The sequence below is a fragment of the Bicyclus anynana genome, chromosome 22, assembly GCF_947172395.1.
Source record: "Bicyclus anynana chromosome 22, ilBicAnyn1.1, whole genome shotgun sequence".
NCBI classification, from domain to species: Eukaryota; Metazoa; Arthropoda; class Insecta; order Lepidoptera; family Nymphalidae; genus Bicyclus; species Bicyclus anynana.
The window spans coordinates 10,267,216-10,293,781 of NC_069104.1; the positions used below are offsets into that span (position 1 = coordinate 10,267,216).

Sequence of the window (26,566 nt, forward strand, 5' to 3'; positions counted from 1 at the left end):
ATATGAATGATAACATCAGGACAGGCGGCTCCAGGGTAATTACAACTTCCCAATTAATGAGTAAAAATGTTATTTATACTCATAATAAAGAATAGCTCAGTATTTTATTATTCAGCGTCACATAAGCCATGGAATAGTCACAGACAGACATAATGATTGATAGTAAATCAAAATCAATATTATCAATAAATATTTGAAATCTCTCCCACGGCTTGATCTAGTAAAAATCTCAGCATTTACTTGTGTAACCACAACCTCGGTTCGCTAGGATCGATGTAATCAAGATTTAATACCAATGGAATGTAAATTATGTGGTGCTTGGACGCGAAACAAAATGCTCTCCGACTGGAGGTAAGTGCTTCGGACAAATTATATTTCATTTTCATTCAGATCACTGGAACTTTCGGAATATTATGTGGTTGGAAATTAAATTTTGGTCTTGTCTTAGCCCGGTGAATTGACATCATAAAAAATATTGTGTACATATTTAATAATGATGCGGCTTCGTCCGCGTGTACCTATCTACCTTACAACTACACACCTACGATGAGTATCCTATGAACGTTTTTTAGCTCTTAGCTACCTCTCCACCAATTTTCAGCCAAATCGGTCAAGCCGTTCCTGAGTTATAAAAAGTCCACGTCCACTGCAGGACATAGGCTTTTTGTAGGGATTGTAGGGACTTCCAAACATCACGATACTGAACCGCCTGCATTCAGCGAATCCCTGGTGGGGGGTCGACACTGCGCTTTCTAGTGCGGGATCACTATTCCAGCACTTTGGGACCCCCAACGCCCATTAGCTTTTCGAACAATGTGCCCCGCCCATTGCCACTTCAGCTTTGCGACTCTTTGATCTACGTCGGTGAGTTTACTTCTTATAAAAAGTGACTTTCTTTTATATATAGATTTATTTGGTTCAAAAATGAGTTATAATCTGTGGTCATTTATGCATCGATATAAATATGTCTTTTTTTCTACAAAAAAGACACTTGAAGGACAGTGAGCTTTTTGCTCACGGTCACCTACTCGTGTAACTTTTTAAGGCGTGCCATCTCACGGGTTAAAAAAAGCTTAGTTACATTTACAATTTACTTTACAGAATGCGATATCAGGCTTAAAACTAAACTAACAAACGTACTGACACGTATCAACAGAAATGGAGATGGACTGAACATATGCTCCGCTGCACAAAAGAAAAATGGAGCAAACAGGAGACAGTTTGGTATCCAAGGGACGGTGCTAGGAGCCGAGGTCGGAAAACAAAAAGATGGGAGGATGACCTAAAAATGACTTTAGGACCCCTTTGGATGAGGATAGCGGCAGACAGAAAACAGTGGAAGGAGTTGGAGGAGGCCTTTGCCGTAAGGCACACTGAAATAAGAGACATTCTATAGTAATAGTGTAGTTTGAATGTGTACCTACTTTTATTTTTCAAATTATTGTAATGTATTTGTTAACAACTGTATATATTTCGGGAAATAAAAGGCTTTATTATTATTATTATTATTATTATTACAGAATGCGAGAGAGTTGCAAGTAGATAATCTTATCGATTAGTGTAAACGAATGGTGGTAGTTTCGCCACTCGGAAGCAATTATTGGCCCATTAAACTCTTCGATCACGTGTGTAAATAATTGAACGAGTTTCGCCATTCACGACGAGTTACTCTCGTAAAAATAGTTAGGACTGATCTGTACGTTGACCAATGTTTGTACAAATCAAGATCAAATAGTATCATCATTACACTCATATTCGGCTCACTGTTGAGCACGAATCTCCTCTCAGAATTAAAGGGGTTAGGCTACTTCACCGCGCTGGGCCAATGCGGATTAGCATATTTATATAAATTCTCAAGTATGCAGGTTTCCTTACGATGTTTTTCATTAACCGTTTGACACTCTTGTACTATACTTTCATAGTAAATTAAACATTATAATCCTAAGATTACTAACACGCTTTTCAAATAATGCTGCCTTAAAGAGTCATTGGTTAAAAAAAGCCCTAGTTTAGGTAGCTTAGTGATACTAGCCTATGGACATTCCTGACAGGAAGAAAATGGTACCACCCTGGATATATACTCGTCCAAATGAAAAAAAAAAACAAAATAACGGAAATATATAAAAAAATACATAAAACAACGTACATAAAGCCGAATATAGAACCTCCTCCTTTTTACAAGTCAGTAAAAAAGGCATGTTCACGACAACTAAAAATCAACGAATATTTTCATAGTTTTATTATAAATAAAACATAATTCAATAAAAAACAAACAAATATCGGATTACCGTGAAATTCAATCTGTTATAAAAATCATGTATCCACAAAAATAACATTATACAAAAACAAAGCCTAAATATTTTATTTGCATAGAAAAAACAGAACGCAAGCTACGTGTTATGTTTTCATTATACTCGTATCCGTGTTTTAGGTAGAAAAATATGATATTTCGTTATTATAAACAGTGAATTTAATACACACGTTATTAGAAAGAAAAACTCATAACAATATTATGAATATTAACCGTACCGCGGAACTTTCCTCTTAAAACATGAATTACTTTGTGAATATTTTCCATACATTAAAAACGAGATTCATATCAACTGCCAACAGTTTTATTGCCTCTCATATTTATACTAAAGTTGAAAATTTGACATGGGTTGAGCAGTATTTAAATATGTATTTATTTATGTGACCTGCGAATGCCTCTTAGACTTAAGGGTAAAATATACAAAACGGTTGTAAGACCTGTCGTGCTGTATGGATCAGAATGTTGGGCGGTGAAAGGGACGGATAGTAAACGAATGCATGTGAACGAAATGCGTATGTTGAGATGGATGTGTGGTGTGACAAGAAAAGATAAAATAAGGAATGAGTATATAAGAGGAAGTCTGAAGGTGGCGCCATTGAGGAGTAGAAGGTTAGCTTGGTATGGACATGTAAGGCGTAGAGAGGAAAGTCATATTACTAGAAAAATGTTGAATGTGCAAGTGGAAGGACATGAGAGGAGAGGAAGGCCAATGAAGAGATGGTTGGATTGTGTGAAAGAGGACATGTGTGTAAAAGGAGTGGATGATGAGTTGACGAGTAATAGAGACGAATGAAAAAGATTGACATATTTTTCCGACCCCACTTAAGTGGGATAAGGGTAAGGAGATGATGATGATGTATTTATTTATCTACCTTTCTCTCTGAGGCACGGTAGCCCTACCCAGGAATTTGGGAAATCTAAAATTAGTAGCCGATCAAGTTATGTAGATTTTAATTTGAATACTTCTCGGTATAGGTAGGTAACTATGAAATTGAGTACATTTTACTACCTAATTACTACTTAAATTTTGGTTACACCAGCTGGCCTATTCACTATTTTGGTCTTTATTATCAACATAATCTATTGACAAAGTGCCGTCTACATACCTACTATATAATGATATCCACCAGTAAGCACTGGATGACATTTGTAATTTGTATCTTAGTTTGTGGATGACATTTTGTCAGTTGATTTGTTTTTATTTTGACGGTTTGATAATAAATACCAAAATAGGAAATAGGCCAGCTGGACTATAAAGAGCACACTAAGCCATAAGTATTGGTCATTATAATTAAAATATAATAGTAAATTAAACAGTCGGATACAAAAGGCAGTGATTCTTGAGACGCCGCGTATTGTGAGGAGGTTCCTCACTCTGGAGCCCTGACCACCGGTTGCTTGGACACTCAAATGTCCCGCAGCGGGAGGGTGAATTTTTTTTTTTTTTTTTTTTAAATTTTTAATAATGTTTTGTATTTTATACTTATATTGTTAAAAATTAAAAAAAAAAAAGAAGTAATAAATAAATGAGAGATAAAATTAGTAAACTAGTACGGGTGGTACTAAAATCCATTATTTATATTATTATCAAAAAGAGATGAGCGTTAATATATTATAAAGGTATCCCTTAAACCTACACCCAAGGTCACAAGTTCTGGGACCAACTCGAGGTGTTTCCTCTACCACGAAATGATGGTACATTCACTGTCGCTTCTACCTGTCACGTCTCTATCATTAGGCTTACTACCCGCGGCTTGGTTTTTACTTATTTTTGCAATTAATGGTACATTCCAGAGTGGAAAAATGGCGTTGGCGAAAAATTTAATCCAAAAATTGCACTGAAAATAATCACAGTTCTGTGAGCTCTCTCTTCAAAATGTGCACAAATATATTTTTAAGCTATTGCATATTGAACCTTATGACTTCGTACAGTCGTACCATGTATATAACCATATACATGGTAAGACTGTACGAGCTCGCACGGATGTAAATAAATAGTTAAGTTAGTCTCTTACCATCAGGTGAGATTGTAGTCAAGGGCCAACTTGTAGAGAACAAAAAAGAACAGTTATGATTGCATATTTATTAGTATTTTTATTTAATAATTCGTATTTTTTTTAATTTTTCGAGTAGAATAAAAATTAGTTATAACACATTTAAAAGTATCATTACATGTGTAACTATTGCGTCCATTTGGCGAATCGTGCACGAATCGGGCGCGGTCCAACGCTATTAGACTAATGTGTTTTTTGTTACCTGCGTCAGCGAAAGATGTGTAGTGAACGGACCTTGTACTTACTGCCTTTTATCTAAGGATAAAAGGATCTACAGTGTTTTTCAGCTCTATGTCAGTGTAAATATTTGTAAGTTGAACTAATGTTATCAAATCTTTATCAAAAAATAGTGCCTGAAGACTAGACAATATTGCTAGTGAATGACCTATGGTTCCGAGACTTGGCTGTTAACTATGAAAAGAAAGAAGACACAAAATATCTTTATTGCTACATTATGTGGCATAACCTAGGAAAAGGTCCCAGCTCAGCATATTGTACACCTTCCTATAGGCAAAGAGCATACACCGCCAAGTCAGCTATGGGTATTATAAGATGGAACGAGCTATGCTCGAAGTACCTCTGCGAAATCGAATCAGAAATTCGGAGATCCGCAGAATAACCAAGTTGCCGACATGACTCAACGAGTCGCGAAGCTGAAGTGGCAATGGGCGGGGCACATAGATCGATGGCCGTTAGTACTATAATGGCAAATCCCCAGTAGAAAACGCAGTGTTGGTCAACCTCCAACCAGACCTGGACGAATTAAGAAAACCTCAATCGATCCAGCCGGGGATCGAACCCAGGACCTTCGTCTTGTAATTCTTCAGGCTTACCACAGCACCACGGAGACCGTCATGTGATATTAGTAGCAAGTCTGACAAAATTATAAACGTAGCGTATGGTGGTGTGGCGTTTACCTTCCAAGCCACTATCCAGACTTTGGTGCATCCGATAACAAATAAAATTGACCAGCATCCAGCTACAATACGATACGATACTTACGTAAATGAACTGAGTAATGTGTAATACCTACAGTTCATTTCCTCCAGTGATAAACAACATTAAGATGTAATGCAACAGAAATTGAGACCATCATTCTTCGGTACGCGGCTAAATCCATTAGCGAAACCAAAAAAGAATATCCTCCAACATTACGTAATGTGTCTTCGTAATTAAATTTGTTTCACTGTGACACTCTCCATTTACTTCGCGCGTTGCGGAGCAGTGGCGTAGCGTGCCATGGAGGGGCCCTGTATCAAACTATGTTGAGGGGCCCAAATTAAGAGTTAAGATTTCTCACAAAATAAAAAAAAATGCGTGCCTAAAATTAATATGACTGTGACTTAACCGTCCGTGAAAGTTCGTGATAGCCCAGTGGATATGACCTCTGCCTCCGATTCCGGAGGGTGTGGGTTCGAATCCGATCTGGGGTATGCGCCTTTTTAGTTGTGTGCATTTTAAGAAATTAAATATCACGTGTCTCTAACGGTGAAGGAAAACATCATGAGGAAACCTGCATACCACAGAATTTTCTTGATTCACTGCGTGTGTGTAGTTTGCCAATCCGCATTGGGCCAGCGTGGTGGACTATTGGCCTAACCCCTCTCATTCTGAGAAGAGACTCGAGCAGTGAGCCGAATATGGGTTGAAAACGTGACTTAACCTGATTTTTTTTTATATTTTGGTAACGTTTTCTAAATTTTGAGCGCACGCTTAACCCGGGAAAAGAAGATTTTTTTGACTTTAGTCATTTCTGAAGTGAAAACTTACAGGCAATTTTTCCGGGAAGCACCAAATTAAGTGAGATTGCGGTTGCGAAATACCTACCTAATAGGTATTTTAAGAACGTTTGCTTGCACACGTAAGGGGCCCCTGTAGTCCGAGGGCCCCGTATCATTGATACGGCGATAGCTACGCCCCTGTTGCGAAGGCTTTCATATAAATGCGTGACTCGGCTTCGTGTTGGGACATAATTCATAGAATAGGACGTGGATTGCATATTTTTTGAATACATTCAAAGGTTTTGGTTTTGCCTCGAAATATGTTAAAAAATACATATAGTCTAGGATCCAGGGAACATTTTTACAATTGATGTCAAGCTAACGTTCCGTGAGTAACTTCATCATGCGTGATACATATCTTCGTGTAGGGAGAGAATTCATATAAATAGGATGTGAACTACATATTTTTTGAATAATTCTATTCAAAGGATCAAGGCTGAATTAGAATACATATTTTGTGGTTCTAAAGTTAAAAAGTATAAAAAAATGTGTTATAAAAGGAGGATACAGTTTAGTGATATTTTTATTTGGATAATTGACGAAATACGCAGTACCAATTCTTAGTTTGGAATTGGAAAATCGGTAGTGTTACACTTCTGTGTGGACAGCACTAACCAAACTAGTAAATCGGTTAACCCTCCGGGTCATCCCTGCAAGTTCCTACTAACTTTGAGTACAAAACATTCGAAAAATCGCTTATTGGTAGTCCACAGATCCGCATCGTACGTAAATATCGCTTATTGGTAGTCCACAGTTCCGCATCGTACGTAAATATCGCTTATTTGTAGTCCACAGATCCGCATCGTACATAAATATTAATAATTGGTAGTACACAGATCCGCATCGTACGTAAATATCGCTTATTGGTAGTCCACAGATCCGCATCGCACATAAATATCGCATGTTGGTAATCCACAAATCCGCATCGAACGTAAATATCGCTTATTGGTATTCCACAGACCCGCATCGTACTTTATTAACGCTTATTGGTAATCCACAGATTTGAATCATACGTAAATATTGCTTATCGGTAGTCCACAGTTCCGCATCGTACGTAAATATCGCTTATTTTTAGTACAAAGATCCGCATCGTACGTAAATATTACTAATTGGTAGTCCATAGATCCGCATCGTACGTATCGGACGCATTGCATTAATAAGTATATATAGTCCCGTGGGATTTGTGAAAACTAAATTTCACGTGGACAAAGTCACGGGCGCTCGCTAGTATATGACTATGTTTATAAAGTTACAGATAAGAATAAAAAAATGGGTTCCTTTTACCTCTCTAAGAAAGAATTACCTATACGAAAATCTACTTCCCCAAATCCCATAGGGGAAATAAGGGAGAATGGATCGTGTGTTGTGTGTTTTGGAAGATTTGTTCGTGTTTTATTCCGCGTTCTTTGCAAAATAAATGCAAGATAAGTAATCCTTTTGTAAAATAAATTGCAATGTGCATTTTGTACCATATGGAATAAAATATAGCCTACTTATATCTGTTGATATATTATAGCAAATTAAGGTTTCTGTTGGTTATAGATAAAACCATACACAGATATTCATGACGTATAAAAAGGGGTTTAAAAAGGACGAAACAAGAAAATAATTCATATAGAAATCTAGAAGTGCATAGGTACACGAGGTAACAAACATTAAAAAAAAACATACGCGTCCATTTGAGAACCTCCTCCTTTTTTTGAAGTCGGTTCATAAATAATCAAGGTGGTCGGACATAATCGATTTATATCTGAATTATTTTCTTGTTTCGTCCTTTTAACATCGATTTTTATACGTAGACGGCTTATATATTTTAAACTTTATTTTTTTTAAGTATTTGTTGTTATAGCTGCAACAGAAATACATCATCTGTAAAAATACAATTATCCAACTACTAGCGGACGCCCGCGACTTCGTCCGCGTGGAATTCAGTTTTTCACAAATCCCGCGGGAACCATGGATTTTCCCGGGATGAAAAGTAGCCTATGTGTTAATCCAGACCAAAATTTATTTCCATTCCAAATTTCTGCCAAATTGCTTTAGTAACTGCAGCGTAAAAGAGGAACAAACATACTTGCACACTTACACACAAACTTTCGCCTTTATAATATTAGTGTGATTAGTGTGATAAAGGTTCGTGAGATACAGCTTGATGATAGATGGACAGACGGACAGCGGAGTCTTAGTAATAAGGCCCCATTTGACGCTTTGGATACAGAATCCAAAGGTATCATTTCTCTGGTTTCTACTTCGCAACACTGTAAACCCGATATTGCTGCACTAAGGATAGTGCAATCAGCTGGGGGTGGGTTGGGATGAAAGGAATGAAACTTTATAACTAACGTAATTAAATAACGTGGGTAAGCTGTATAGCTTAACGAGAAACCGTGTGAAATGGGGGATAACGAGACTAGATGGGTAGATTCGGTCTATAGGGCTATTTTCAATTATAACACTTTTATAAAGTCGCTTTTCTAACTATTCATAAGATAAACTAGCTTACGCTCCTCGGTTTCACCAGCTTCGTTCCCGTTTCCGTGGCATTACGGGGATAAAGTAAAGCATATGAGACTCACAAATAACGTAAATTTCTAGTGGAAAAAGAATTTTCGAAATCGGTTCAGTAGATCCAAAGATTACCCCCTACAACACTACAAACCTTACCTCTTTATAATCAGTAGCGTGCACTTCATAGATGCATAAACTCAATGCATGAGGATTCATCATGTACCTGTATTGGAGGTGGAGGTTTTCCATTTTGTACAATTTTTATCTTTTTTGCATACCCTAATTAAAACGCACGCAACTGTTAATAAAAAAATATTAGTAAGTATAGATAATACAGATGAATAACTGTAGATACATACATTATCCATCCACACTAGTGCATACTAATATTATAAATACCAAAAATAAATCTAAAATATTATTAAAATAATGATGTAACACATAATTACACACATTATTTTCAAAAATAATAAGATGTTTTTTTTTTACAAAATTACGCCTAATTGCTACACGCAATTTGAAATTGATAAGATCGGAGGGCTAGATTTTACATCAAGATTATTTTGACTTTAATTATAATATTCGTGTTAGCAACACCAAATTAGTGGTTGTAACAACAAAAAACGAGTAAATTTACAATGTCTGTTATGTTTTTAGCTAGAAAACCTATTATGTTTTTAATTAGAAAGCGCAGTGTTGGTTGCCTTACCAGGTGGACTGACGACATCAAGCGAGTCGCTGGATACAGGTGATGCAGGTGGCTTAGGATTGTGATGTTTGGAAGTCCCTACAAAAGGCCTGTGTCCTTCAGTGGACGTCTTTCAGATGATGTGATGATGATTATGTTTTTAGGGTTCCGTAACACAAAAGAAAAAACGGAACCTTTAAAGGATCAGTTTTATGTTGGTTTGTTAATCTGTCAAGACCCTTTCGGTGACTTAAACAGGTATAGACTTGAAATTAAACACATATACCCAGAGCCACAATCGCTAGTAGTTGTAAAAATACCGAACTTCCTAGTTAACGTAATAAAGGCCATGGCTGTTTAAGCTACAACAGACGTATATATTTCGCCACTGTCAAGGAATCAACGGGCCTTGCTAGCTAGGCGTGGGTTCGAATTCGGTTCAGGGAATACACCTCCAACTTTTCAGTTATATGCATTATAAGAAATTAAATATCACGTGTCTCAAACGGTGAAGGAAAAACATCGTAAGGACCGTAGCGTACCTGCATACCAGAAAATTTTCCTAATTCTCCAATATGCGTGTGTGAAATCTGCCAATCTAAATTGAGACTCGAGCTCAGCAGTGAGTCGAATATGAGTTGATAATGATGAAGGAATCATAATTTTCAAGGTTCAGAACTATGAAACTCGACAATTATTACCGTCTAAGTCTATGGAACATCTGCAACTAAATCATAAAAAATACATTTTATTTAAATTACGGACAAAGTATCAATTACCTACATCCATCTACTATTAAAAAGTGGATGCACAATCAGCGATCAAAAAAACGTATACCCAATGAGTGCCAAACACAATTTCTTGGCACTCAATTCAAGTAGTCGCACTTGCAAATTCAACCTTAAATTCAATCCTTAAGGTTGAATTTGCTTTGAATTTGAGATTTTATTGAATATTACACTATATTTAAAGGCCTTTCTTTACTATTAATTCTAAAACTGTCAAAGCCAAATTGGCCAGTCTATAAGCGAAATTTTCTACTATGATTGTGAGTTTTTTTACTATAAGAGGTCAATGATTACCTACCTACTTTATACGGAACTCAGTGGGCGACTCCTACTCGCACTGGCCCGGTTTTTATTATTTTGCTTTCATTTAAAATACACGTTTATAAAAACTAGCATACAAATGAAAATCTAACTTATTTAACAATAGTAGCTTACCTAGCATTGTGCTCATATTAGATTTAAAAGTTATTGCTGCCTGTCTTCATAAAATATGTGGAAGGAAGCGGAGCTAGGAATATGAAAAGTAATAAAATTGTTGACATACATTGTTCTAAGCGCGCAGTATTACGAGGAAAGTGTTAAGTAAAAAGTTCCAAGTAAAAAGTTTGTAATAAAATTGTTCGTACTTGAAATTTTCACGATACGTTTATTATTTTTCACACATTTTGTAAACTTGAATTATATTGAAAGTTATATTTGAAGCTCGTAATCCTAAAGACAGGATTCTGGTTTAATTTTTTTTTTTTCTATAAAATATTTAAAACTGAATATATATACGAGTATATAATTATTATAAAAGAACGTAAGAAATATTCTATAAATAATTTATTTTATAAGATACTAGCTGACGCCGCGCGGTTTCACCCGCGGCATTCCCGTTCCCGTAGAAATACGGGAATAATATATAGCCTATAGTCTTCATCGATAAATGGGCTATCTAACTCTGAAAGAATTTTTCAAATCGGACCAGTAGTTCCTGAGATTAGCGCGTTCAATCAAACAAACAAACAAACTCTTCAGCTTTGTAATATTAGTATAGATTTTAACGCATTTTTCAGTAATTAAATGGACTTACTTTGGACGTCAATTAATCTGTATAATATTTACTTATGATTGCGATAACGATGTTATTTAATAGCTTTATAAGCAACATTTAAAAACTGCAGTGAGCGTTTAATTTTATAGGTTGATATATTTTTGACGGCCTCCGTGGCGCAGTGGTGTGCGCGGCGGATTTATAAGACGGTGGTCCTGGGTTCGATCCCCAGCTGGGACGATTGAGGTTTTCTTAATTGGTCCAGGTCTGACTGGTGGGAGTATACGGCCGTGGCTAGTTACCACCCTACCGACAAAAACGTACCGCCAAACGATTTGACATCCCTTTCGGTTTCTACATGTCATGTAGAAACCGAAAGGGATGTGGATTTTCATCACCCCTAACAAGTTAGCCCGCTTCCATCTTAGATTGCATCATCACTTACTAAGATTGTAGTCAAGAGCCTAGCCAAATGTAATGTTTAAAAAAATATGAGAAGTAGATATAGGTAATATTACTACAGGGTATTCCAGTTTTATGTTATTCTGTAGTTGTCTCTAACGGCATTTTCCTTGTCTGCAGAGAGCCTGCTGAGCGGGTAGGATGCAGCGGCATGCACCGCATCGTGCTGCTAGCGGCGCTGCTCACCAGGGCGGTCGCCGTCCACGTCCATATCACAGGTATTCATTCACTCACCCTTAGTGTTGTTATTCTGGTCAGGTGCATGCAGAAAGGCTGCTGAGCGGGTAGGATGCAGCGGCATGCACCGCATCGTGCTGCTAGCGGCGCTGCTCACCAGGGCGGTCGCCGTCCACGTCCATATCACAGGTATTCATTCACCTGTTGTGTTGTTGTTCTGGTCAGGTGCATGCAGAAAGCCTGCTGAGAGAGTAGGATGCAGCGGCATGCACCGCATCGTGCTGCTAGCAGCGCTGCTCACCAGGGTGGTCGCTCACTCACTCACCTGTATTGTTGTTGTTCTGGTCAGGCGCATGCAGAGAACCTGCATCGAGCAAATATAATAATATGTATGTTTAACATTGCACCATTACTATATAACAAATGGAAGACGACTATCCATTCCGAGAACTCGATTACACTGAACTGCTCAACCAGCAGGCTACAGTGTGGCAGGGCGCCTCAACTCCGTCAAGCGTATCAGACGCCCGCCATGTTGATACCGATGCTATTGGACGAGAGTCACGTGATCAATCGTTCACAGTCTTATTTATTTAAACAGTAAATAACTACAATTATATGAAAACCTGATTCTAATATTATCACAATAATTAACGTAGATTTTGCTAACCGTTCAAATAACTCACTCGCCGACATATGCAAGTATGTATATTTATTATCCTGAACCTGCTTTCCAACCTAGAAGTAGATTCATGATATAATTACACTCCACATTTCAAAAGTGCTTGCAATGTTTTAAATTTTAAAGTCAACCTGAAATAAACGTGCAATCATGGAATTGAATACTAATTTAAAAGCGTACAGTCGGTATTGACCTAATTGGGCTTATATCCTTTTTTGTTGAACAAGATAATATTTATTTTAACGAGTATTTGCTTTGATTATTAGCACAATTCATGTAAATATTTATTATTGAATTTCCGTTGAAAATTATTCATTTATCAACCCATATTCGGCTCACTGCTGAGCTCGAGTCATTGGGAGACTTCACACACGCAGAGAATTAAGAAAATTTTCTGGTATGCAGGTTTCCTCACGATGTTTTTTTCACCGTTTGAGACACGTGATATTTAATATCTTATAATGCACACAATTGAAAAGTTGGAGGTGCATGCCCCGGACCGGATTCGAACCCACAGCCTCCGGAATCGGAGGCACCACTGAAATATCCGACTGAAAATGATTACGTAACAATATTTACAAAGTGGTACAACACTATCTTCTTCGCAATTTTTAAAAATTTCTGTCTCTCCATATTCCTTTGTGCCTTAATAAACATTTGCCGAATTGATCGAACCGTTCGTTTGTCCGATTTCTTTACCGATCCCGTGGGAACCATGAATTTTTCGAGATAAAAGTATTCTATAACGTTGCCCAATACCTTCTTTATCTTCCACAAAAATATCCGTTCCAAACAGTTATAGTCTCAATAGCTCAACGGTGAGAGCGGTCTGACTCATCACTGAGTGCTGGTGGTTCGATCCCCGCCCCGTTGGTTAACTGTCGTACCCACTCCTAACACAGTACAGTACAACGGAGAGGAATAGGATATATTGGTTATACCTATTATAAAAAATGTGGCATAAATTCTTTTTTTTTTTAAGTTATAGCCTCAATATCTCAACGGTAAGAGCGGTCAGACTCATCACCGGGGGGTGGTTGTTTATTGCCGTACCTATCTATACTAATATTATAAAGCTGAAGAGTTTGTTTTTTGTTTGATTGAACGCGCTTATCTCAGGAACTACTGGTCCAATTTAAAAAATTCTTTCAGTTTTAGATAGCCCATTTATCGAGGAAGGCTATAGGCTACATATTATCCCCGTATTCCTACGGGAACGGAAACCACGTGGGTAAAACCGCGTGGCGTCAGCTAGTACCGAATAATGGTCATATTTTAAAAAAGATATGGCAAATATTAAGACATAAATATTTAAAAAAATGCTTGTGTTAAATGTTTGTGTTGTTCGTATAAATAGCTATGAGTAATTAAGTAGGTACTTAATGAGCTATAATTACTTGTTTTCAATATAGGTAATATATTTAGAGTGCTTGGGAGTATTTCCCATAACTTGAAGGTATTAAAAAAAATTTTTTTTTTCATAAAAGTAATTCAAATAATAAAATTTATTTATAATTAAATATAATTTATTGTTTTAAAAATATTATTACTTATTTTTATGTTTTTGTATGTTCGGTTGTGTGTATGTTTTTTTTTTCAATTTTACATGTTGGGCTAAACACGGCTAAAACGTCGGAGTGTGCCCGACTAGCTTCGAACCCACACACTTCATAATCAATTAATAAAAATAAAAATGTAAAAAAACGAGCGCAACCACACGACTGAAATAAAACTTCTTTAGCTCAACGTCCGTTCGCCTCGCCCGATTACGCTTTTCGTAACGCATTCACCAGCTTACTCGCCAAGTTAAGCGTGCGTAAAAAAGTTTTACTCCAAAAAGTAAAAGTTATATTTTGTTTCAGCACCGGGAACTGAACCTACGTACCCCGCGCAAAGCACGATGCCGCCCACCGTCTTCCACAACCCGCCGAACACCAAACCTCGTCGCGTCACCAACAGAAAAGGAAAAGCTGACTCCCCGATGCTAAATTACATCTTCGACTCTTACGCTACTAGCAATAAGCATTTCCATGACACGTAAGTATTTTTTACACGCTTTATATTACCTTCACTTGTAACTATGTATGTAAAAAAATCTTGGAATCCTAATTTGACCCACTTCCCGGTCTTCGATTAGGATGAAATTTTGCACACGCTCTGAGTTCTGATGATAATACTAGCACAGAAACGTCATTACAAATCCAATATGGCGGCCTCACCAATCACTTGTAACTATATATAGGTAAGCAAATCTTAGAATCATAATTTGACCCACTTCCCGGTCTTCGATTAGGATGACATTTTGCACACCCTCTGAGTTCTGTTGATAATACATGACTAGCTAAGAAACGACATTAGAAATTCAATATGTCGGCCTCACCAATCACCTGTAACTATATAGGTAAGCAATTCTTAGAATCTTAATTTGACCCACTTCCCGGTCTTCGATTACGATGAAATTTTGCACACGCTCTGATCTCTGATGACAACACATGACTAGCTAAGAAACGTTATTACAAATACAATATGGCGGCTTCCCCAAGCTTGTAACTATATACGTAAAAAAATATGAAATCTTAATTTGACCCACTTCCCAGTTTTCGATTAGGATGAAATTTTTGGTAATTATTGATTAGTCTATTATGATAATAATTTACGTAATAATCGTTGTTAGTGTTAAATCTTGAAATCAAATTATAAAAAAAAGTTTGTATAAGCGGATGTCAAGGAGACGCGTGACGATAGTTTTTTTATGGGTTTCCACAGCGTGGCTTGTAAAGATTCATTCTATATCATTCTTTATTCTGTGTACACAATATTATGTTGAAATAACGATCTCATTCTGTATCATTCTTTATTATGTTGAAATAACGATCATTATTGCGACCAACAAACAGTAAATATAGAAACAGAAAAGTCCTTTCGATACAAATACCATTCACATAAAGTGAAGTACGCCACAAGTGATAGCTATTGAAAGAAAATAGACTAGAAAATAGAAAATTCCTAGAAAAGTACTGGCGAAGTTCAGTGAGAGGCCGAGATCTATAAAAATATTTGCTTTATACAAAAATACATGCGATGCGTGGTATAGATCGTGTGGTAAGAGGATTGTAAAGTGCTCAGAAATGCAGTGCATTTTAGTTGGGCAGATTTTTCGTAACTTACTCGCAGCTATTTGTTGCATCTCTTGGATTTATGTTATGCTTTTTCCCTGTAACGTAGTTGTTTTTAATCTTGAGCACTTGCTTATCTTCTTTCTTATACATCATTTTTTCCTATATAACATAACTAGCTGACGCCGCGCGGTTTCGCCCGCGTGGTTCCTGTTCCCGTAGGAATACGGGGATATAATATAGCCTATAGCCTTCCTCGATAAATGGGCTATCTAACACTGAAAAAATTTTTGAAATCGGACCAGTAGTTCCTGAGATTAGCGCGTTCAATCAAACAAACAAACAAACAAACAAACTCTTCAGCTTTATAATATTAGTATAGATAATATTAATAATTAGATAGTGGGCTGTCATAGCCCAGTGGATATGATATCTGCCTTCGATTCGAGAGCGTTGGTTTGAATCCAGTCCGAGGCATGCACCTCCAACTTTTAAGTCATGTGAATTCTAGGAAACTAAATATCGTAAGGAAACCTAATGTAGGTATACCTAATAATTTTCTTAATTAATATCTAAAAGTGTGAAGTCGGCCGATCCGCATTGGGCCAGCGAGGTGGACCATTAGGCTAACCCCTCTCATTCGGAGAGGAGACTCGTGCTCAGCAGTGAGCTGAATATGGGTTATCACTGATGAAGATCTCTATTTTTATGATATTTATTTTTGCTCCTATTTTATGTGATATATCGGTTTTTCTTTTGTTTCAACATAATTTTTAAAATATTTACAAAATCATGTTCATCTGTTTATATGTAGGTTGTAGGGGTAATCTCTGGATCTACTGAATCGCTTTTGAAAATTGTTTACCAATAAAAATCTACATTTTCACAGAGTGAGACGAATATCTTAGAATTCCATGGATTCACCGTGCAGGTGCCGGGTCCATCGCGTGGTAGAGAGAAAAACTCCGAGCAGAGTCCTGAACTTGTGACTACAGGATGTAGGGTTAAGAAATTCCTTGACGGTCATAAGACTATTTTATAGTCGTAATTTATAATCCTACGGACAGGAACTACGCTGATGAAAACGCGGGGCCTCTGATAATATTTTTTTTTGATGTAGACTTAATGATGTACCCAATGTAAACTTTATCAATCAATTTACTTAACGGTCAAAATGTTTGTTATCGCCGTGTTACAACGACTTGCGGTACGGACGGCTTCAGTGTACTCGTGGCACAATGTATCATCTATGCTCGTGGCGTTCGAGCTGTCCACATCTCTTATAGTGTAATTCTTTATGGGTTACTTGGGATAGGCGGGGAGAGTTGAGTGGAAAAGGGGAGTGTTTGATATCAGTCAAAGGATTCTTTAACCCTACACACATCGTTCACGAGTACGTAACTCCACTCAAGGTCAAGAATCATAACCTTTGTTCGACATTAGTTTTCTTATTTTTGTAATCACCTTTGAGTCCACTAAAATGTTATTTTTTCATCCCTAGGGATGTATGTTTTCTTAATAATAGCCCTTTTCTGATGTACTCGTGAATTCCATTTGGTAGTTTCTGATTGAAGTTCCATTAACAAAACAAAACTGTTCCATAAATGCTTTATGTAGAAAAACAACGTCTCAAGGATATCCAGTACCGTGTAATAACAAAACCGTTTTCCGAAGCAAACTAATTATAGCTAAGGAACTTATGCCAGAGCATTTTACGCTAGAATGGAGTACTCCCTTTGTTAGTAGGAACGTCGCTTCGCACGACCGTTTTCTGTTTTACAAGCTCAGAACTAGCGGTTGAGACCTCATTCAATAGTACCTTATATAATATTTCTTGAATATTCATTCATGAATATTTCTATGAGTTAATTTCTCGGTTTGTAAGATATGCAGATTTTACTTCTTAATGGACTAAGTAAAAGCTCTTTTCGCGTGGGATACGTTCTCTAAATGTGTTGCGAATACAGAAACCGTGAACATAGAATGGTATTTTATATGGCATTATAAGGGATACGTTCTTGGGTGACTTGGGTGAATAAATAACAAATATATAAAGAAAAAACAATTAATTGAAGTTATTAGTTAACTATTATCTTCAGTCTTAGACAATACTTTGAGGAATTTTGATTTTTTTTCTTGCTTGACATTTTTTAAAAGCTTCTATTCAGAGCCATTTTAAGCAGTGGCATTTTTAAACCATCCATTCGCAATTTCGACAATAGGTATATGCAAGTTAAAGTTTAAATTTGCAGATTTTACGCCAGTTTTGTCAGTCAGATCCGCGAATAACGAAATATTTAGCCACGAATATAGGAATTGGGACGCAATTCTTTTATCCGCGAATAGTGAAAACGTGAATAAGGAGCTTTTACTGTAGGTACCTAATTTCATAATATCTGAAAGGTTGCCAACATATACTTGATTATGAATATTGTAGATTAATAAAGAGGTTGGTTTGGAAAGAAGCATGTCCAGGGTCCAGACTTACAACTGTCCAAGTATAAACCTTATTTTTAACCGACTTCAAAAAAGGAGGAGGTTCTCAATTCAAGTCTATGTTTTTTTTCTACAACAAATCTCCACAAACCCGCAAGGTATCAAAGCACATGATATTGAAAATCTTAAGATGCTGATAGACGAGCATTCACTTGTAATGAGGCTTCGGCCGTGGCTAGTTACCACCCTACCGACAAAGACGTACCGCCAAGCGATTTAGCGTTCCGATACGATGTCGTGTAGAAACCGTGTGGATTTTCATCCTTCTCCTAACAAATTAGCCCGCTTCCATCTTAGATTGCATCATCACTTACCATCAGGTAAGATTGTAGTTAAGGGATAACTTGTAAAGAAAAAAAAAGAGCAGATTTGACACACGCGACCTTCAAGTCTAACATCTTTATGAAGAATATCTTTTGACGAGCATCGAATAGAACGTTCGCTAGAATTTTTAAGATGTTCGTAGCAATATTTGGTTCTATGCTTGACCCGGTTTGTTGTTCAGTTCGACAAATATAAAAACGGTGAATGGTCGATGTTCAGTTACAAGTGAATGCTCAAGTCTATCAGCACCTTTAGGTTTCATCCGTGTGAAAGTTAAATGTGTCAGCTCGCTCCGAGATCTTACTCTAGTATGCCTATCGCAATCTCAAGTTCACGTTCTAATAGCTAAGGAACTTAAGTCAGAGAATTTCATGCTAGAATGGAGTTTGTGCTCCCTGTTACTTGGGACGTCGTTTCACGTTTAAATAGCATAGCGTATAGCTCAGCACTAGCGGCTGGGACTTCGTTCAATAGTTAAACCTGATATAATATTTTTTGAATATTCTCTTGAATATGAATATATCTATGAGTTTTTTTTTCTTATTGAGAAAGAATACAATAAGGAACTTAAGCTAACTTATCCTAATAACTATACTAATCATGCCCACGTGGAATGGTGGCAAGAATGGCTGCATTTCCGCGTTGGACAGCTATGCTGAAAAATGGGCCAGCCCTTCTGTCACCAGTCGAGGCAACTAGCCGCGGTGAAATTATTCGGTAAAATTTTTTGGCACTGCGACTTCATGGCCCAAGGGTATTCACGGCAAAAGGTAATCTTCTAATAATGTATTTCTCTTCTCTCTTCACATACCGTTTTCAGCTTTTTCTGCTGCGGCTCCCGGTCTTGATTCTGTCTCCCTGATATGGGTGCTAATGTGTCAACGCATGTAGCGTCCCGCATTAGGGCCCGTCCCATTTCCCAGGGAACCAGCGTCAATCCATCAGGTCTCTTGCCAACAACCCGACTTATTCCTGACGGCTCTATTAGCGCAGGAATATTTATGGTGGCAAGAGCCCTTTTTATTATATCATTAAGAGAGCCATGCCGAAATAGCCTACCGCCACTCCTTTGGCATGAAAGCCCGTGAACTCCAAATGCACTTACCTCTTTTTCTATGAGTTAATTTCGTTTGTAAAATAAGCGGATTTTACTTCTTTATAGATAATGAGCCTGCTATAGACATAATCATTTTCAACCCATATTCGGCTCACTGCTGAGCCCGAGTCTCTTCTCAGAATGAGAGGGGTTAGGCCAATAGCCCACCACGCTGGCCTAATGCAGATTGGTAGACTTCACACTTGTAGAGAATTGAGCAAATTCTCAGGTATGCAGATTTCCTCACAATGTTCTTCCTTCATCGTTAAATAAACAGACTGTTGGATTTTGTTAAATGTGGAAGATCTGGCCATTACTGTCTCTTATTCTAGTTGAAAAAATACTAATAAATGTTATCTAAAGAAAAGATAACAAACGATTGCAGAAAAACAAACTTTTCTCCTCTAACAATGATAAAACAATAAGCAACTTCCACTGTAGCCTGCAGTCGTTTAAATCTTATCCGATATTTATGAAGACTTTTCTGAATAAGAAAAAGGCAAGATTTAAGATTCCTCTTATCTTATTTTTTTCTTTATTCAACGATTACTTAACCCTTCACTTGGATTTTTAAGTCAGGCAAAACTTGGTAGGGATTCAAAATTTATTAATTTTTTTTAATATACCAAACTCTGATGCGGCTTAAAAATGGAACGCTAAATCTATATCTATTATCTATACTTATAATAAAACTGGTTAAATTCTATACATTTATTCGCAATTTGAAATTCTACTTATACTATTTGTAACACCAAACGGTACCGTGGCATAACGGACGCCAGCGCCATCTAGAATCTATACTTATAATACGAATTCTGTACATTCTGTACATTGACGATATTTTGAAAATTTTTATTGTAGGGTATTAAGTATATAAAATAAGTATATAATTGATACTGAAACCAATTTTTTTTTTTTTTATTTTTTGTCGGTCTGTCTGTCCGTTGTTTTTTGTTATTCGGGCATTACGCTGAAATTACTGAATAAATTCAAATGAAACTTAGCACAGTTTGAGATCAAGATAATGAAAAAAGGTTAAAATATACTTTTTATTGTAAAATAAAATAGGGGTTGAAAGTTTGTATGGAAAGTTTTTATTTTTTAGAGTTACAGTTTTAAATTTTTTTTCCTAAATGATTTTTTTTCACATCATCAAATGTGGTTCGAAAATTTTTAAAATTAAACCTCTGAAGTGGTGAAATAGGGCTTGAAATCAAATCATGTATTTTCTAATAAATTACATTTTTTGAAAGTTTACATTTCGCCCGCTAGTTTAATTAGTGTAGATTATTCTAAGCCAAGAAGTATGTAAAGGATTTTATAATACATGAAAAACTAACAAAATATTCATGAAAGAGATGCCTGATTTGCTGAAAAACTCATAAAAAGCATTTGTTAGCAACAAGCTTGCTTACATTGAAATTACATCTCACTCGGCATTCCCGCTGCAGTTTTGCGAAACTTTACAAAGCAAACGTACTTTTGGAACAAGCTGAAATATCATAATAGTTTTCGTGTGCAAAATTGTTTTCAAAAGGGTGTTGTTTCTACAACTAAATTGTATAACTGAAATAATATTTATTTACTTTATGAAACTACTATATACATATACTACATAAATAATAAATAACAATAATAATAAGCTTTGGTTGTGCACATGATAATGCACAATAATTTACGACCTCCGTGGCGCAGTGGTGTGCGCGGTGGATTTACAAGACGGAGGTCCTGGGTTCGATCCCCGGCTGGGCCGATTGAGTTTTCTTAATTGGTCCAGGTCTGGTGGGAGGCTTCGGCCGTGAATAGTTACCACCCTACCGACAAAGACGTACCGCCAAGTAATTTAGCGTTCCGGAACGATGTCGTGTAGAAACCAAGAGTGTGGATTTCATCCTACTCCTAACAAGTTAGCCCGTTTCCATCTTAGATTGCATCATCACTTACTATCAGGTGAGATTGTAGTCAAGGGCTAACTTGTATAGAATAAAAAAAAAAACATAGGAAGTTAGGATTGCGTACTTTGCTTTGTTTATGTCTTGTTTACTTACCTACTTTAGCAGCCGATAGACATCCAATAGTGGACATAGTCCTCTTGCATGGATCTCCAAGCACAACGGTCTCGAGTCGCCAGCATCCAATGGCTCTCTGCAACCCGCTTGACATCCTAGGTCCACCTAGTGGTGGGTCGATCAACACTGCGATGTCTCGCTTCTCTTCATTCTCGCTGAGCTATGTCAGTGACTTTAGTCTGCGGATCTGCTCATTCCCGATTCGATCACACATAGAAACTCCAAGCATAGCACGCTCCATCGCCCGCTAAGTGACTTTGAGCATTCTAGGCGTCATTCATAGTTAGCGATTAAGTTTCGGCGACTAAGAACTAAAATATTCAAAATGGCGTTCATTTTTATTAATTCTTATTATTATCTTATACAACTCACAGATAAAAAACGAATTTAATAAGAGGTGTAAGTTGATAGTAAAAATATAAAATTTCAAAGGCTTTAAAGGCACTTTTGAAAATTTATAGTCCCTTTAACGACCCGACCGGAAAAGTTTTAATAGTTTCGGAGCTCTTTACGAAATTGTTTCAAGTCCATTACTAAAGATATCACGTCAAATATTGGAGGAAACTTTGACTACTTTTACCCCAATTTTGTGTTTTATCATCGTTAGTTATGAAGTAGATAATTTGTTTTATTTTGCCAGAAGTCTATACTAATATTTTATAGAGGTAAAGTTTGTTAAGCTGTAGACCTGTGGAAAATGATTTTAAAATATTTTTTTCACTAGACAATCACGTAGACATCCCCGTATTCCCGCGTGTGAATCCGTGGCCTGTCTACTACTGTCTACTTATTAACATTTTAATCCTACTAATATTATTAAGGCAAAAGTTTGTATGGACGCAACTACTGAACCGATTTGGCTGAAATTTGGAATGGAAATAGATTACACTCTGGATTATCACATAGGCTACCCCTTCTCATTTCGGAAAAATCTATGATTCCCGAGGGATTTGTAAAAAATTAAATTTCACGTAGACGAAATTGCGGGAGTCCGCTAGTAGAAAATAAATTGTTACATGATTTAAGGAAACACTCAATTTATATTATTAAAATAATTTTATTGTTCGTTTAATAAAATGCACTCATATTTTAATAAACCTTGTGTACAAAAACTTGGAAGCTAAATAAGAAAGCTTTTCACAAATCTCTCGGGAACCATTCCTGCTCCCAGAGAAATTCCGGAACAAAAAGTAGCCTATATATTTTTTAATAACTTATTTGATCTTCTAGTGAACGTTCAGACAAGCTGACAGTCCTACATTTTATAAAATGTCTTTTATTTTGGTATCATGTAATGTAATGCAATCTCTTGAAAAAACATTACCTTAAATTACTGTCAGCCTGCGCGACAGTTTGTATGGATGTTTGGATGTATGTTTGTTACTCTTTAACGCCGCTACTACTGAAGCGATTTGGCTTAAATTTGGATTGGAAATAGATTTTACTCTGAATTAACATACAATTTTTATCCCAAAAAAATCCATGGTTTCCCGAGATTTGCGAAAACTGATGATTTTGGTGATATAGATGTTTGTTACTCTTTCACGCCTCGACTACTGAACCAAATTAGCTGAAATTTGGTATTGATATATATTATAGCCTGGATTAACACATAGGCTACTTTTTATCCTGGAAAAATCCATGGTTCCCGAGGGATTTATGAAAAACTAAATTCCACGCGGACGAAGTCACGGGCGTCTGCTAGTTTTTTTCATTATTAAAGAGTATTGGTTGTAGCTTAATTTCGTAGTTACATACGAGTAGGTAATGTATAGCATTATTAATATATAGCATAGCTAAAAATTATATAGCATAGGTGACAGCTCAAAATAATACAAATTATGGCAACAATTTAGCCAAGTAGCAAAGTTTTGCATTTCAATTCCAAGGAACCACTGTGTGACATGTAAAATTCATAAGCTTCGCAATGAAAAAGAAAACATTTTTATATTAAGAGAATGTTTCGTTCAGTCGAAGCTTTTAGGCATGAGTCTGATAATAAGCTATAATAATATAGCTTCTATAATAGTATAGTTTCATAACTGTATTAAATTTAACGTGACTTTTTCGAATAATGGCCAACTATTTTAGAAACCACGTAATTTTTTGTATTAGGTAGTTTTGCTTTAGTAGGTTCCTCTCGTTGCGTGAACGAGCTTATGGTTAAGAACCCCGTACGTGTTGGAGACTCATAGTTTTTAACCGACTTAGTGTTTCCATAAGGTATTTTAAACCACTACAATTTTATGAATTGCGGTGCCAATCCAGTGTCATGTTTTAATTAAAGCCGTTTCTGAAAGAACCACAGAATTGTGTAATTTAAACAGCTTGAATTAAAACATCACTGGCTTGGCACTGCCTTCAAAGTGATCAGAAGGTAGCACATAGGTAAGATGTTATTTTTTGCTTTTTAGTTTAGGTTAATTTTTGAGTTGGAAGTCGGTTGAATTTTTTTTATTAAAATTTTTATAATAATGTATAAAGAAATGTTAATAGCCATGACATTGTAGACAATATTTAGGTATTTATTAGTTTAAATTACTTCTGTTGTTTACTATGCTTCAAAATTAAATTAAAACATTTAGCCACCCTTGTTCGCCTCAGTTTCGACACGCTAGTGACAAAAGCATATTTTTTTTAGAATTGTAGGTATTCATATTAATTCATTATGAAACACGGCTAAAACTAACGTAATACAACGTCAGAGTATGCCCGACTAGTTTCGAACCCTTAGTCCCTAGCTCTCAGTTAAGAGTCGTGTTGCAAGAACCAACTCATGACTAAGGGCCCCGTATGGGTTGGAAACTAGTCGGGCATCCGACGTTGTATCACGTGAGTTTTAGCCCTGTTTCGTAATCAATTAATAGTATATCTTCTCACGGTAAATTATAATCTATCACTTCCGATAGATTATAATATACCGAAAAATAACACTTTAAATTGTAATCAGTATTTTCAGTTCACAATATGACGGCAGATTATAATATCACGAGTGAGATTATAAACTAACGTATTTTACAATTTAACGGTAACATATACATATGTATAATAGAAGTGTTTTTGAGGTATAGACGAGATCTGGCACATAAAACATTTCTACTTTAAACATTCCTATAGCACTTGCTTTGTAACGTTGTTTCAAACTTCTCAGCTTCGCAATTTTAAAATAAACAGTGTATATTATAGCTTGCCATCTGGCCCCGGCCTTGTAGTAAAATTATACAGACGTTTTCTTATTACAAACTAAAAGAACATTTTCCGAGTCTCGACAAATACGAGTCGCGACATTTTTATCAAATAATGCTTTTTGCAAAGTCTGCGATCCTTTTAGTTCCACTTTTATTTGATATTATTGTTAACTTCAGTCTGTATAGATAAGAAAACTACACCTGTGACGTAACACGCTAAGGCTTCCATTATTTACTTATCAGAATGATATGTGAATAATGGAAGAAATAGAATAGAATAGAATAGAATCTCTTTATTTGTCCACACACAAGTAATGAAATAAAAATAAACAAAATGAACATACAATACATACATCTGGTCGTGGACAAAAAAGGTATCCACCTCAGCACGATGCCACAGCGAGCTGTGGCGCTGGTTTTCAGGTGGAACCTTGTGTGTTCTCGGACGTGTCTACGTGACGTGTCTTAACTTAAAAGTTAATATGTGTCTTAACTTAAAACTTAATATGAAATGATATATTAATGATAAACTTAATATTTTATGACACAACTATCTTAAAATCTCAAGTCAGACAGGCACTTCAATTTTATTTATATATGATATGACTCTGCCTCCGATTTCGGAAAGTGTGGGTTCAAATCCGGTCCGGGGCATGCACCTCCAACTTGTCAGTTGTGTGCATTTTAAGAAATTAAATATCACGTGTCTCAAACTGTGAAGGAAAACATCGTGAGAAAACCAAAGAATTTACTCAATTCTCTGCGTGTGTGAAGTCTGCCAATCCGCATTTGGCCAGCGTGGTGGACTATTGGCCTAACCCCTCATTTTGAGAGGAGACTCGAGCTTAGCAGTGAGCCGAATATGGGTTGATAATGATGAATGATGATGAAGTAAACTAAGGCCAAAGTCTTAGTCGACACATTTCTAGTTATTACGTATGTGATCACGAAATGTGTGGGCGTGGTCTAATAAACCATAGACTGCGACACACATGACTTCCCATTTACCACTTTAGCTTGCTAATCCACATTATGATAATGCACACCACTAATTCTAATGACCACTAACGTCGGCCATCTTGAATTAAGTGACGTCATGAGATCCCTTAAGTACTCCACAACTTGATGGTTTAGTGGTTTATAGCATCAGTTTTATTTTACCATGGCGGATGCCCGCGACTTCGTCCACGTGAAATTCAGTTTCTCACAAATCTCGCGGGAACCGGATTTTCCGGGATTAAAAAGCCTACTATGTTACTTAAGAACCTCCTCTATCTTTCAGTGAAAGTCGTATTATAATCGGTCCAGTCTTTTCAAAAAGTAGCCTAGACAAACACGACAGACAGACAAACATACATACGCACAAAAATAAAAATAAAAAAATTGTGTTTTAGTATCGTGTAATTATAACTAAAAGCACTTTAATAACATAACTAAATGAAAACAAAAACAGACAATTCAGTTTTATTGTTAAAGAAATTCAGATTCTATGTAACAAAATATCATCCGGTGCCTACTAGTGGAAATACAAAATATAGATACAAAAATTATGTTATGTAGATGACATTTCTCAATTCATTTGTTGTTTTTTTATGGATTCGAATCGAACTCGCATCGAATCAGTAATTAGGAGATCTGCAAAAGAATCAAAGACAGCAATATAGCTTGAAAAAGTAGCAAACCTAATATAGCAATAAGCGGTGTACGTAGTCCGAAGAATGGAAGGTGGGGCTCACGACGTTGGAATGACGTTGTTTTAGTCGACAATGTCTTCCAGTGTAGAAAAGCTC

General features: G+C 36.5%; 1 protein-coding gene across 1 annotated transcript in view; it reads left to right on the forward strand.

The window, feature by feature from the left end:
* The first annotated feature begins 334 nt into the window (after positions 1-334).
* The window catches only part of LOC112049423 (uncharacterized), a 66,094-nt gene continuing 39,862 nt past the window's right edge, over positions 335-26,566 (forward strand). Inside the window, exons 1-4 of the mRNA XM_052888288.1 lie at positions 335-351; positions 11,749-11,846; positions 11,887-12,132; positions 14,350-14,524. Coding sequence (XP_052744248.1) covers positions 335-351; positions 11,749-11,846; positions 11,887-12,132; positions 14,350-14,524 — 536 coding nt within the window. The remainder of the gene's footprint in view (positions 352-11,748; positions 11,847-11,886; positions 12,133-14,349; positions 14,525-26,566) is intronic.